The sequence below is a fragment of the Ornithorhynchus anatinus genome, chromosome 1 (assembly GCF_004115215.2).
Source record: "Ornithorhynchus anatinus isolate Pmale09 chromosome 1, mOrnAna1.pri.v4, whole genome shotgun sequence".
Taxonomy (NCBI): Eukaryota; Metazoa; Chordata; class Mammalia; order Monotremata; family Ornithorhynchidae; genus Ornithorhynchus; species Ornithorhynchus anatinus.
In genome coordinates this window covers 133,314,497-133,328,134 of record NC_041728.1, presented here as the reverse complement: position 1 = coordinate 133,328,134, position 13,638 = coordinate 133,314,497, and the positions used below count along the sequence as shown (strand labels likewise).

Below are 13,638 nucleotides of genomic sequence, written 5' to 3'. Positions count from 1 at the left end.
CTCCCTCCTCTTAGGTGTCAGCCCCTCCAAATGCACTTCAGACCCCAGTACTTCCCATCTTATAAAAACTTTCTCCCCTTCCCTCCTCCCCTACTTAACTTCCATCTTCTACCTCTCACTCTCCAATGGCTTCTTCCCCTCTGCCTTCGAACATGCCCAAGTTTCCCCCATCCTAAAAAAACCCTCCTTTGACCCCCGCAGCCCCCTCCAGTTATCGCCCCATCCCCTTCCTACCCTCCGTTTTCAAACTCATCGAGCAAGAAGTTCTCCTGGAACCCCTCCAATCTGGCTTCTGCCCCCTTCACTGAAACCACCCTCTCAAAGGTCACCAATGTCCACCTTCTTACCAAGTCCAATGGCTCCTACTCCATCCTATCAGCTGCTTTTGACACTGTCAACCATCCCCTTCTCAACACGTTAACCGAACTTGGCTTCACGGATCCTGTCCTCCCCTGGTTCTCCTCATCTCTCTGGCCGTTCTATCTCAGTCTCCTTTGTGGGCTCCTCCTCCCCCTCCCACCCCCTAACTGTAGGGGTTCCTCAAGGGTCAGTCCTTGGTCCCCTTCTCTTCTCCATCTACACTCACTCCCTTAGTGAACTCATTCGCTCCCACAGTTTCAACTATCATCTCTATGCAGATGACACCCAAATCTACATCTCTCCTGTTCTCTCTCCGTCCAGATTCGTATTTCCTCCTGCCTTCAGGACATCTACACCTGGATGTCTGCCCACCACTTTAAAGTCAACAGGTCTAAGACTGAGCTCCTTATCTTCCCTCCCAAACTCTGTCCTCTCCCTGAGTTTCCCTTCACTGTGGATGGCACTACCATCCTTCCCGTCTCACAAGCCCGCAACCTTGGTGTCATCCTGACTCTGCTCTCTCATTCACACCACATATCCAGTATGTCACCAAAGCCTGCCAGTCTCACCTTCACAACATCGCCAAGATCTGCCCTTTCCTCTCCATCCAAACCGCTACCGCATTAGTACAATCATTCATCCTACTCTGACTAGATTACTTCATCAGCAGCCTTTCTGACCTCCCAACCTCCTGCCTCTCCCCACTCCAGTCTATTCTTCATGCCGCTGCCCGGATTATCTTTCTATAGAAAAGTTCAGGACATGTCACCCCCCTCCTCAAAAATCTCCAGTGGTTGCCTATCAACCTCCGTATCAAACAAACACTCCTCACTCTCGACTTCAAAGCTGTCCATCACCTTGCCCCCTCCTCCCTCACCTCCCTTCTCCTTCTCCAGCCCAGCCCATACACTCCACTCCTCTGCCACCGCTCACCTCCTTACTGGGCCTCATTCTCGCCTGTCCTGCTGTTGACCCCTGACTCACGTCCTACCTCTGGCCTGGAATGCCCTCCCTCCTCAAATCCGCCAATCACACTTCTCCCCTTAAAAGCCCTACTGAATGCTCACCTCCTCCATGAGGCCTTCCCAGACTTAGCTCTCCTTTTTCTCAGCTTCCCCTCCCCTCCCCATCGTCCTGACTCGCTTGCTTTGCTCTACCCTCCTCTCCCCACCCCACAGCATTTGTGTATATATGTACATATCTATAATTCTATTTATTTATATTAATGTCTGTTTACCTGTTTTGACGTGTACATATCTATAATTCTATTTATATTGATGCTATTCATGTCTGTTTACTTGTTTTGATGTCTGTCTCCTCCCTTCTAGACTGTGAGCCCATTCTGGGCAGGGATTGTCTCTCTTTACTGCTGAATTTTACTTTGCAGGCACTTAGTACAGTGCTCTGCACACAAAAAGTGCTCACTAAATACTACTGAATGAATGAATAAAGCTACTCTACCATTCCCCTCCAAAGTGATTTGGTGGATATACTAGGCAGCCCTTAGGCCCTTCCTCTGGTTTATAGGATCAGGGACCATTTGATCCTCAAAGCCCAGGGTTTAGCACTGCTTTACAGGCCTTAAACCCTAAGGGAAATATAAAAGTGGGAACTCATCTCTAAATTCCACACCCCTCCATTCTCTTTTCCCCTGCAGATTTTGGGGCAAGGTATCAGAACAGGTTGTTCTTCCTCTATTAAGCAAGCTGTAATCATGCTCTGGCGGAGCAGTGATAATCCGGACACACCAAGGGAAAAGGTTGTGTTGAGTGGGGGGGGGGGCCGGTGTCTACCTTGTGAAAGCAGATTTTCCCCAAGGGCTTCACTGGGGCCTGAAGGACTGTCAATAGCTTCTCTCCTCCAGACTGACTGTTAATTAGAGCACTGCCTAGCACTCTGAAAGTGACCAAATTAGCCATCCTTCTTATGTGCTGCTATGAGTCACTCTGGAACACATTAGCAAAGTCTCGGAGTGCTGGAGAAAGCCACCTTCTTGGAGAAAATTCTCCCCCTCGCCCCCAATTACTGAGTTTTAGATTCGCCGAAAATTAAAACTGGGGGATGAACCCGGGACACGGGATGTCAAAAACTGATTTAGATTCAGAGGAGCGTATTAACTGAATATTCTATTTATCATTTTAGACTCAAAAATCCCCTACTAACTGACCTCCCCGAGGGCAGGATATGCCAAGCATTCAAGGCTTTCTGATCAACTGTGAGGAGAGGGATTCTTAAATCTGAATAGAAAACGTGTATTTCCCCCAACTATAAAAAAAAGTCAAGTGGATTTTGTTCAGGCTTTTAAAAAATACTCCTCAACAGGTGATATCACAGGATCACAGGAGTTAAAAAAGCCAGTTATACTGGGCCTTTGTTCACAAATAAATTTGAAACCAATGCTGCGGATAATGACGGCCACCTGGCTAATGACAGGTGCCGACTGTTTGTTGAGTTCGGGCAGTCAGAGAAAACAACTGGTGTAGGAGAAAAACAAATACGCCACTGATAAACCGAGAAACGGTTTTTCCATTTCCATTACAGTTGGTCAATTCTTGTCAGCAAACCCATGAAAAAATACAGATTAGATTTATTTCTCACACTGACAGAACTGGGAAAAACAAATACTTACCTGTTCATAGTTAAAGGTGTCCAGCATTCCCAGAATAAGACCCTGGATTTCTCCAAGTTTTCCTTTTCCATAAATCGGATCCTACACTCAAAAAAAAAAAAAATCAAGATTACCATCTTAAATGTTTCTCAGTGGTTAGAAACCATGGTGTTTTTTTCAAGTTATAGAACAGACCATATTGCTCTGACCTTTTTACACGGTAAAAATATTTCATTATTTTGTCAGCGACTACTAACACAGCCTGCACATTACCCTCGGGCATGGGTCAGCATGTTCAAATCTGCCACATATTCAATTTTTCCTTCCTCTTCCCTCTAGCCTTTCATTGAGCAGCTCGACCCCCTTGCCCCATTTCCACTGTACACATACATTTCCTTTCACTCACCCCCTGACTTCTTCCCAGTAGTTGCAGGATCCAAAACAATTCCAACCTTCTGGCCTTAATGCTGTAACAAATCTCTCCCTATTTTCTGCTTGCCACTTGTCTTTTCCAAATGAAATGTCATTCCTTCACCTAAGGATCCCACCACTCCTGACCTCTCTGTGCCTCCTGGATATAATTTTGCCCTCTTTCAACTCCCAGTCTCCACTTCCATTTATCTCATCGCTACTTCTGACCATCTCAAAATGCTCCACTGACTGGCTGGCCAGCCTGGACTCCGGCTGCTGCTTGCTAAAACAAATTCCAGTGAAATACCAGATGAATTCAAGAAAGTGGAGAAGTGGCATGGCCAAGTGGGCAGGGCATGGGCCTGGGAGTCAGAGGACCTGGGTTCTAATCTGCCACTTGTTTGGTTGTTTTATGGTATTTGTTAAGCACTTACTACATGCCCAAAACTGTACTAAGAGCTGGGGTAGGGATAGGTCAATTAGGCAGGACACAGACCCTGTCCTGCATGGGGCTCACAGTCTTAAGTAGGAGGGAGAAGAGGTACTAAGTCCCCATTTTACTGATGAGGAAACTGAGGCAAAGCCAAGTTAAGTGACACACTCAAAGTCACACAGCAAGCAATTGGCAGGCTCGTCTGCTGTGACCTTGGACAAGTCACTTTATATCTGTAATTTAATTTGTATTGATGTCTGTCTCCCCCGCTCTAGACTGTGAGCTCATTGTGGGCAAGGATTGTCACTGTTTATGGTTGTATCGTTCTTTCCTAAGTGCTTAGTGTAATGCTCTGCACAAAGTACTTAGTAAATACACTTGAAGGAATAAATGAATGAACTCTTCTGTACCCTGATTGTCTCACCTCAGAAATGGGGATTAAGACTATGAGCCCCATGTGGGACATGGACTATGCCCAAACTAATTATCTTGTTTCTACCCCAATGCTTAGTACACTTACTTCTCCCACTCCCTTCTGTGCCACTCTTACTTGTTCCTTCATTCATCCTCTCTCCCTCTGCCCATGGCACATATGTATATATCTGTAATTTATCTAAGTATTTATATTGATGTCTCTCTCCCCCTCTACACAGTGGGCTTGCTGTGAGCAGGGAATGTGTTTGATGTTATAGTATACTCTCCTAAGCGTTTAATACAGTGCTTTGCATCCAATAAGCACTCAAATATATTTATTAATAATAATAATACAGTGCCTGGCACAGTGTAAATTCTTAAAATTCCTTAAAAAAAAAATGTCCTCTAGGATTTAATGCTTTTTCAGACACAGACACACACACACACATTTGTAAAAATCTCCTTTTTTCCTCCATTTCTCCTAATTCCAACCTCTGGGGTTAATCTATGGCACTGTCACCAACGGCCCTGGAAGCGGAGTGGCAGGAGAAGGCAGCAAACGGCTCCCGCCGGGTCTCGACTGTGAAAATCAGAGTATGGATTAGCATTGGATTCCTTTTCGCCGCTGGTTCCCCGCCCAGCTGGGCTCTAGGTATTCTGGAGTTGATTACGTTTGGGTTGTCGGCTACTGAATTTACTAGCACAACCGGTCCTCTGCCAGAATGCCAGTGCCTGGCACCATTTCTGATACCGTCCCACCATGTCATTATCACCGCTGCTTTAGGATGAAAAAGCACAGATGCGTGTTTAGGACTCAAATTGTTTGGAAAAGGCACTGAGATGAGGTCCTGGAGAGGTTAATTTGGAAAGGGGAGGGGTCTTTCCAGGCTACTTTGTGTTTCTAGGAATACGTTTTGCTTGAACGTACATAATTTAAAAGTGATGGCATGAAAAGTACATCATGCGGGCACAACATATGAATTATAGAAAGCAATAGGGAACTCAAGGCTTCCAGCACAGCATGCACATCATCCACTAGCTACATCAAGCTCTTCGGCAAAGATGCCACAGCAACTCCTCAGCAGTGAGGCGATGGCTCTTGACCTCAATGACAGAGATCATTTTAAATATACATGCAAACCCCGGAATAAAATAACACTCCCACCCCCATGCTGATAAGTGTTTTATGGAGCAGAATATAGAAAGAGATGGAAGCCATTTTCTATGACTCTGCTGTATCTGTATTACACTTTGTACCGTTCTGAAGCAAAGCCTTCACCACTGTTTGCTGAAGTAGAACCACAGGACCAGTTTCCTTCAGTCTGCCGGAAAACACTTTCAATCAGTGGTATTTTATTAAGCGCTTACTACGTGCAGAGAACTGAACTGAGCGCTTTCCTACAAACCAAGAGTCCGAAGATGAGCACAAGCAGGCAACACAGGGTGATTCTGTAGGTCCCATGTGAGACATAATAATAATAGTAATAATTCTGGTATTTGTTAAGTGCTTACTATGTGTCAGGCTCTGTATTAAGTGGATATGAGTTAAGCAGGTTGGACACAGTCCCTGTTCCACATGGGGCTCATACTCTTAACCCCATTTTACAGATGAGCTGAGGCACACAGAAGTGAAATGACTTGCCCAAGGCCACACAGCAGACAAGTGGCAGAACCCCCATGTTCTTCTGACTCCCAGGCCCAGGCTCTAGCCACTACACCATGCGTGATTAGCTTGTATCTGCCCCAGCAATTAGAACAGTTTTTGACACATAGTAAAGGGCTTAACAAATACCATTAAAAAATAACCTCTTTCCAGGAGAAAGCTTCCTTAAGGAGAGTGCCTCTGCCATTCCCTCTTCTGTGATTTTCTTGATGGAGGGGGGTCAAGTGGGACAGAGGTGCTGCGTGCCAAGTGTATTATTAATAATAACAGTAATAATATTGCTATTTGTTAAGTGCTTACTATGTGTCAAGCACTGTTCTAAGAACTGGGGTAGACGTAAGATAATCGAGGTGGACAGAGTCCCACGAGGGACTCAGTCTTAATCCCCTTTTTACGGAGGAGGTAACTTGGGCCTGGAGAAGTTAAGCTACTCACCCAAGATCACACAGCAGACAAATGGAGGAGCCTGGATTAGAACCCAGTTCCTTCTGATTCCAATGTCTGTGTTCTAACCACTAGGCCACTCTGCTTCCCTGTATAATTATTAGTGCATTATTCATTCATTTATGCAATCATATTTACTGAGAGTTTACTATGTGCAAAGCACTATAAGCGGTTGGGAGGGTACAACAATAAATAAAAAATGAATATTATTTCCTCAGAAAGAATTAGCATTGACGGGAGTTGAGGCTTGGCTTGTTGAGGGCAACCACAAAGGCTTCTGGAGTGGGGGGAAGAGATGCCAGGGGCACCAGATATCTAGATTAAGTGCTTAATCATCACCAAACCACAGCGCTGGGAAGGGAGGCCAGCGTCTAACACCTAGGGGCTCGTCAACAGGAAAAGGAATTAAAAAGCACTAGCAGCCTACAGCATTTCTTCACTAAGGGCTCTCTGTTACACACCCAAAATAATCGCCTCTGCCCTGGTCACCTGAAAACCTCATTCTGGTCAACCACTGCTCTCGAGAGGAAACTAGCTCCTCTGGATGAACGCCTGGCTTGCCATTTCAGAAGGTAACTAGCTAGTTTTTAATTTCTTTTCTGTCCTCGTCTAGAGGAGGAAGAGGAGGAGGGAAGCGGAGGGTGGATGTGGATGTGTGGGGGGGAGGGGGTTGGTGCGTGACCACATTTTAGAGAAGAACAGCACTCCCTAGAGCGAGTCAGAAATCAGCTGGGAGCCATTTAAGATTAGCAGCTTTGTTAACCCCAGCAACGGGAGGGTTTTGCTGTAAAATCGAAAATATGAGAGGCGACCCAGGAGAGGCTGAGTAAGAGCTACCGCGCTCCTGTTCCTCTTCAGCTCTTGTAAAAAGACTAGAATGTCTATATCTAAAGCAGAGCTACGCTACTCTCTTGAGCGCGAGTGGGTTATTAAAATTAAAGTTACAGTCATTCTTGAGGCCTATAATGCTTCTCCCCTAAAGCCATAAGGTCCTCTTCTTTGAACGGAGTGGTTAGGAAACTAGGAACATTTACAAAACCTGGCTGCGGGGGACGGAAGGGTAACTGTTGAAATAACCTTCCTGTCCGCTGGAATGATCTCCCCCCCTCATATCCAACAGACAATTACTCGCCCTCCCTTCAAAGCCTTATTGAAAGCACATCTCCTCCAAAAGGAGGACTAAGCCCTTTTTCCTCTTCTCCCACTCCCTTCTGCATCACCCAGACTTGCTCCCTTTATTCATCCTCCCTCCCAGCCACACGGCACTTACGTACAGATCTGTAATTTCTTTATATTAATGTCTGTCTCCCCCAACAGGCAGTAAGCTTGTTTTGGGCAGGGAACATGTCTGCTTATTGTTCTCTTGTACTCCCAAGTGCTTAGTACAGTGCTCTGCACACAGTAAGCGCTCAATAAATACAAATAACTGACTTAATGACTGTGGGGAATGCTGGCACTGAGGAGAACCAGGTGACCTTGAGCTGCAAAAATAGGACGGAGCCAGCTATACAGCTCAGCTAAAAACCATACATCTACCAGATCACTACGGGACAAGAACGAAGAAAACATCTGAGGGGAGAGCTGAAGCATGAACTCTGTGGATTAGAGCCACCGGGGCACGTGAAATGAGTGGATTGCAAGCCTGGACGGGTGGAATCTTGCTGACATGATCAAAGCGGGATAGAACATGGGCCTGGGAATCATTAGGACCTGGGTTCCAATCCCAGCTTTGCCACATTTCTTCTATGGGACCTTGGATAATTCACTTCACTTCTCTGGGCCTCAGTTCCCTGGTCTGGAAAATGGGGCTTAAGAGTGTGAGCCCTCTGTGGGACAGGGACTGTGTCTAAGCTGGTTAATTTGTATCTACCCCAGTGCTTAGAAGAGTGCTTGGCACAAAGTAATTGCTTAACAAGTACCAATATTATCATCAGGGAGGTGAGGCCCGCCGGTCAGTGGACGCCTAGGCTTGTCCCTCTCTTGCCTGATGAGCTGCTCTGTAATTTCTTTCTTTATATTAATGTCTATCTCCCCCTTTAGACTGTAAGCTCGTTGTGGGCAAGGAATGTGTCTTTCATACTGTACTATCCCAAGCACTTAGCACAGTGCTCTGCACACAATAATCACTCACTAAATACAATCGACTGGCTCCGTCCATTAGTGGCCCAGCCAAGTCACCAACCCTCCAGGGCTCACTGCATCGCCCCTCCAGAGAGCTATGCCCTTTCTTGCTCCATCAGCTGCTTTGTAATTAATGAATATTAATGCCTGTCTCCCCCCTCCATTCATTCATTGTCATATTTATTGAGAGCGTACTTACTGTGTACAAAGCACTATATTAAGTGCTTGGGAGAGTACAATACAACAACACACACATTCCTGCCCACAATGAGCTCACAGCCTAGAGGGGGACAGACTTTAATATAAATGAATAAATAAATAACAGATACATGCAGATATATACATATGTGCTGTGGGGACGGGAGGGAGGATGAATAAAGAAGCACATAAGAGCGGCGCAGAAGGGAGCAGGAGAAGAGAAGAGGAGAGGAGGGCTTAGTCAGGGAAGGCTTCTTGGAGGAGATGGGCCTTCAATAACAATTTGAAGGGGGGAGAGCAATTATCTGTCTGATATGAGGAGGGAGGGTGTTCCAGGACAGAGGGAAGAACTGGGAGAGAGGTCGACGGTGAGAAAAGTTATCTTCTATCACCCCCACAGTTCGGTTCAGTGGTTGGCACAAGACAAGCCCTCAGCAAATGCCACTAATATTGTTATTATCATTATTATTACCCAGTCACTGCAGCTTTTCAGAGAGAGGGAGGCGACAAAGTTGTCTGAAAATTTTATCATCTTGGATCATAAGCAAGGCAGAAAGGACAAATTCTAAAAGCCAAGAAACACAGCATGTGATACAGGATTTAGAACCTTAGGCTTCTAGGAGGATGGCAAAGTTGGAGGAGAGAATGGATTGATAGCAGGGCAGGAAAGCAGTAATTATGAATTCACAAGCACGAAGATGGAGATGTGATACCCATTAGTGGGAGTTAAACAGACCTCATGACAGTAGATGATGTCTTGGAGCTAGTTCTACGTGAAGGGATTGAAAAAAATGGAAAATTTTCCAATTTCCATGGGCCCAGGAGACTGAAGTATGGCATTCAGCAATTTTCAAAGCGTGCTCCTCTAGGGAGGGAGAAAGCCCTAGTCTAGTCTTATCTTGTCTTATGCTGTCGAGTCGTCTCCGACCCGTAGCGACTCCACGGACACATCTCTCCCAGAACGCTCCACCTCCATCTGCAATCGTCCTGGTAGCGTCTCCACGGAGTTTTCTTGGTCAAAATATGCAAGTGGTTTACCACTGCCTTCTTCCTCACGATCAACTTAAGTCTCCACCCTCGACTCTCTCCCGTGCCGCTGCTGCCCAGCATGGGTGAGTTTTGACCTGTAGCAGATGGCCCTCCACTCGCTAGCCATGCCCAAGCTAGGAACGGAATGGGTAGGCCTCTGCTTGACTCTCCCTCTTGTTGTAGAGACTGGTAGATTTCTGGAAACTCTCCAGGTGCCACCCCGAGAGGGGTCCTGGCACAAAGTAACCTCCGGTAAGCACAGCTGCTGATGATATCGCTTTTACTCACCTGTAGGATCCTTTGTAAGATGGATGGCAGGGCAATAAACGCCGCCATGCTATTCAGCACCTGCATCGTCAGACGCTTCAGAGCTGGAACATTGAAAACATCCTGATGAAGGGGACTGGGGGAAACATTTATTGATGCTTCTTATACCAAACTTTATATCCCGAGAAGGCATCTCAGTGTGAGAAAACTGGCTCCACCCAACAATTTGCAAATACAGCTCCCCAAACTCCAATTTTTTATCCATGGCATTTGTTAAGCGCTTACTGTGTGCCAGACACTGTACTGAACGCTGGAGTAGATACAAGATAATCAGGTTGAATGCAGTGCATACTCCATGTGGAGCTCACATTCTTAATCTCCATTTTACGGATGACTGTAGGAGTTTAAGCTTGTTCTGGGCAAGGAATTTGACTGCTAATTCTGTTGCACTGTACTCTACCAAGTGCTTAGTACAGTGCTCTGCACATAATATGTGTTCAATAAGTACCACTGAGTGATTGATTAAGTAACCGAGGCACAGAGAAGTGCAATGACATTCCACAGATCTTGCAGCAGATAAGTGGGAGAGTCTGGATTAGAACCCAAATCCTCTGACTCCCAAGCCTATGCTCAGGCCATGCTGTTTTTCTGTGTTCAGAAACATTCAGTTCTGTATTGACTTTCAAACACTTTCTGATCATTCATTCGTTCAGTCTATCGTATTTATTGAGCGCTTACAGAGTGCAGAGCACTGTACTAAGTGCTTGGGAGAGTACAAAACAACGATAAACAGACACAGTTCCAGCACACAATGCGCTTACAGCCTACAGGGGACTAATTCAATGCCAACAAGTGTTGCAGGAAAAAGGGGGAACAGGGAAGAAATAGGAGGTGGATTCTGGAAAATTTGGAGGTGTTCCAAAAGCTCACAGAAGCTATAATAATAATAGTGATAATATTAATAATAATAATGGTATTTGTTAAGTTCTAGCTTGGCTCAGTGGAAACAGCCTGGGCTTTGGAGTCAGAGGTCATGGGTTCAACTCCCGGCTCTGCCACTTGTCAGCTGTGTGACTGTGGGCAAGTCACTTAACTTCTCTGTGCCTCAGTTACCTCATCTGTAAAATGGGGATTAACTGCGAGCCTCACGTGGGATGACCTGATTACCCTGTATCTCCCCCAGCGCTTAGAACAGTGCTCTGCACATAGTAAGCGCTTAACAAAATACCAACATTATTATATGCCAGGTGCTAGGGTGGATACGAATTAGGTAGGACGCAGTTTCTGTCTCACGTGGGGTTCACTGCCTCAATCCCAATTTTCCAGATGAGGTAACTGAGGCCCAGAGAAGTGACTGGCCCAAAGTCACACAGCAGACAAGTGTCAGACCTGGGATTAGAATCCATGACCTCCAAGACCCGTCCTTTATCCACCATGCCATGCTGCTCCCCAGGTTTTCAACCAAGTCTGGGGTGGCGAGGATTTCCCCTCGCCAAGGATCATCCAATCAGAAATTCCCAAGGAGGAAATTTGGGCTGGGAAGGGGAAGTTGAGGGCAGGGAGATTCAGAGCCTCCAAAATCCATTGATTCATTCAGTGGTATTTATTGGTGCTAACTGTGTGCAGGGCACTGTACTAAGTGATGGTGAGAGTAGAGTACAACAATAAACAGTCACATTCCCTTCCCGCAACAAGATTACAGTCTAGAGGAGGAGGAGACAGACATCAATATAAAATAAATAAAGTTACAGATATGCAGATAAGGGGTGTGGGGCTGGGGCCTCGGGAGGAAAGAGAAAAGGGAGCAAGTCAGGGCGACACAGAAGGGGGAGGGAGATGAGGAAAAGGGGCAGCCATCTTACAGTCAGTCTGTGGATGTGGGGCTCCGGAGTCGGACAGCTTCTGAGGGGCCATCATTGCCTCCAACAGCGGAAACCACAAGGCCTGAAACAAAACAACGCAACAAGGATCAAACCCTTCCTAGACCTACAAGGGCCACTCGCAGACCCTCTCTGACTATCAGGCGTTACGCCTTGTTAACATAATGAAAACATATTCAAATCTGCTTCAGAGTGGCTTTTCTATTTGTGTTTTTTTCTTTTCTAAAAGCCCAAGCCAAGGTTCCCACAAACAGAAGATCAAAGATCAATTTTGAAAGGAAAACAAGATTCCTCTAGCCAAAACCCTTAATAGGCCAATCTAAAATCTTCGCAAAACAAACTTTAAACGTCGGCATTTTTGAAAGTCCGTCCAAACACGAAGGGGATAAATCGGTGGTCATTTCTCTAAGCCGCTAAACCAAAAACACTTGAAAATTCCAGGTCTACGCTTTTTCCCTTCAAATTCGAGTCACCTCAGTGGCACAGGCATCCCTAAATTGTTCAAATTTGCCAACCGGCAGCACTGGGGAGGGGGCCGCTCGGAACCGTGGCACAGGTTTTGCAGTTCAAGGATTCCGGATGAACCCACTGGTACCAGATACTGAGTCTCATGAGCTACATCTGGTTAGGTCACTATTTACTGAGCTCTTACTGTGCACAAATCACTGTACTAAGTGCTTTGGAGTGTACAATAGAGTTGGTAGACGTGATCCCTGCCCTCACAGAGTTAACAATTTAGTGGAATCCCTCACTGTGTTGCCACAGTCTTTTGGAAATGGGAAAGAATGGTGGTGGGGAAAGAGGGCCTTAGTCTCTTGGTGGGGGGACAGAAAGAAAGAGCGAGAGAGAATGGCATAGTGAATAGAGCTCATGCTTGGGAATCAGAAGGTCATGGGTTCTAATTCCGCCTCCACCGCTTGTCTGCTGTGTGACCTTGGGCAAGTCACTTCACTTCTCTGGGCCTGTTCCCTCATCTGTAAAATGGGCATTCAGACTGTGAGCCCCATGTGGGAAAGGGACTGTGTCCAACCTGATTTGCCTGTATCCACCCCAGTGCTTAGTACAGTGCCTGGAACATAGTAAGCGCCACAAGTACCACAATTATTATTATTGTTATCATCATTAAGGACCAGGGAAAGGTGGACCTCTAAGGTTACAGTCTGGGGGAAGGATTTGCTACTGTGGAGAAGAGAGAAAAAGGAATTGGCCTGTGTTCCAGGAATAGCTTTAGCTATCTCAGCCCAGCCCAGGGGCCTTCTTAATTGCTGCCATCCAAAGGTTGGCAGGGACACGTTGGCAAGAAAATGATTTTCCCGGGGGTCGATATACCCGGGTCGTTTTCGGCAAGGCACCAGGGAGAGGGACACTTTTCACACGGTCCTGTTAGACCTGAGTGGAGAGACTTCTTCCTTATCACACATCGCATATCTATTTTGGAGCAACTGCATAAAAGTGACATAACAGGAATGGATATAGAGAAATAAGTGATATCACCAGTTAAACATCCCATCTCCCAGATCTTCCTCACCTATAAGCTATTCCTTTCCTAGGTTTGAAACGACCAGAAGGCCTAATCCTACAACCTCCTGGCTAAAAGTAATCTGTAAAGTGTGGTTTTAGGAAAAAAGTTTTGGTCGAAGGTTTGCACAAACAAAGTGGGATCCGTCGTGTTTCCGGCCCTGAGGAGAGATATCACGTCACCCACTCTTATCGAGTATATAAAGTGATTCTAAATTGGCCACAGAAGCAGCCTTAACTGAAAAACTCACTCTCACTTGCTTCCTCTGAGCAGGAGTAGAAGGAACAGAGG

General features: G+C 46.0%; 1 protein-coding gene and 1 non-coding gene across 6 annotated transcripts in view; both read right to left on the bottom strand.

Annotated features, from left to right (window-relative positions):
- The window catches only part of VPS8 (VPS8 subunit of CORVET complex), a 291,073-nt gene that overhangs the window by 48,101 nt on the left and 229,334 nt on the right, over positions 1-13,638 (bottom strand). For all 5 annotated transcript variants that reach the window (XM_029065907.1, XM_029065914.1, XM_039912997.1 and 2 more), the window contains 3 exons: positions 11,811-11,892; positions 9,970-10,052; positions 2,990-3,070 (listed from right to left, as the gene is read on the bottom strand). In XM_029065907.1, coding sequence (XP_028921740.1) covers positions 2,990-3,070; positions 9,970-10,052; positions 11,811-11,892 — 246 coding nt within the window. The remainder of the gene's footprint in view (positions 1-2,989; positions 3,071-9,969; positions 10,053-11,810; positions 11,893-13,638) is intronic.
- Positions 9,775-9,911, bottom strand: LOC114815994. The gene has a single exon (XR_003763773.1). It is a non-coding gene; the product is annotated as a small nucleolar RNA SNORA7 (small nucleolar RNA).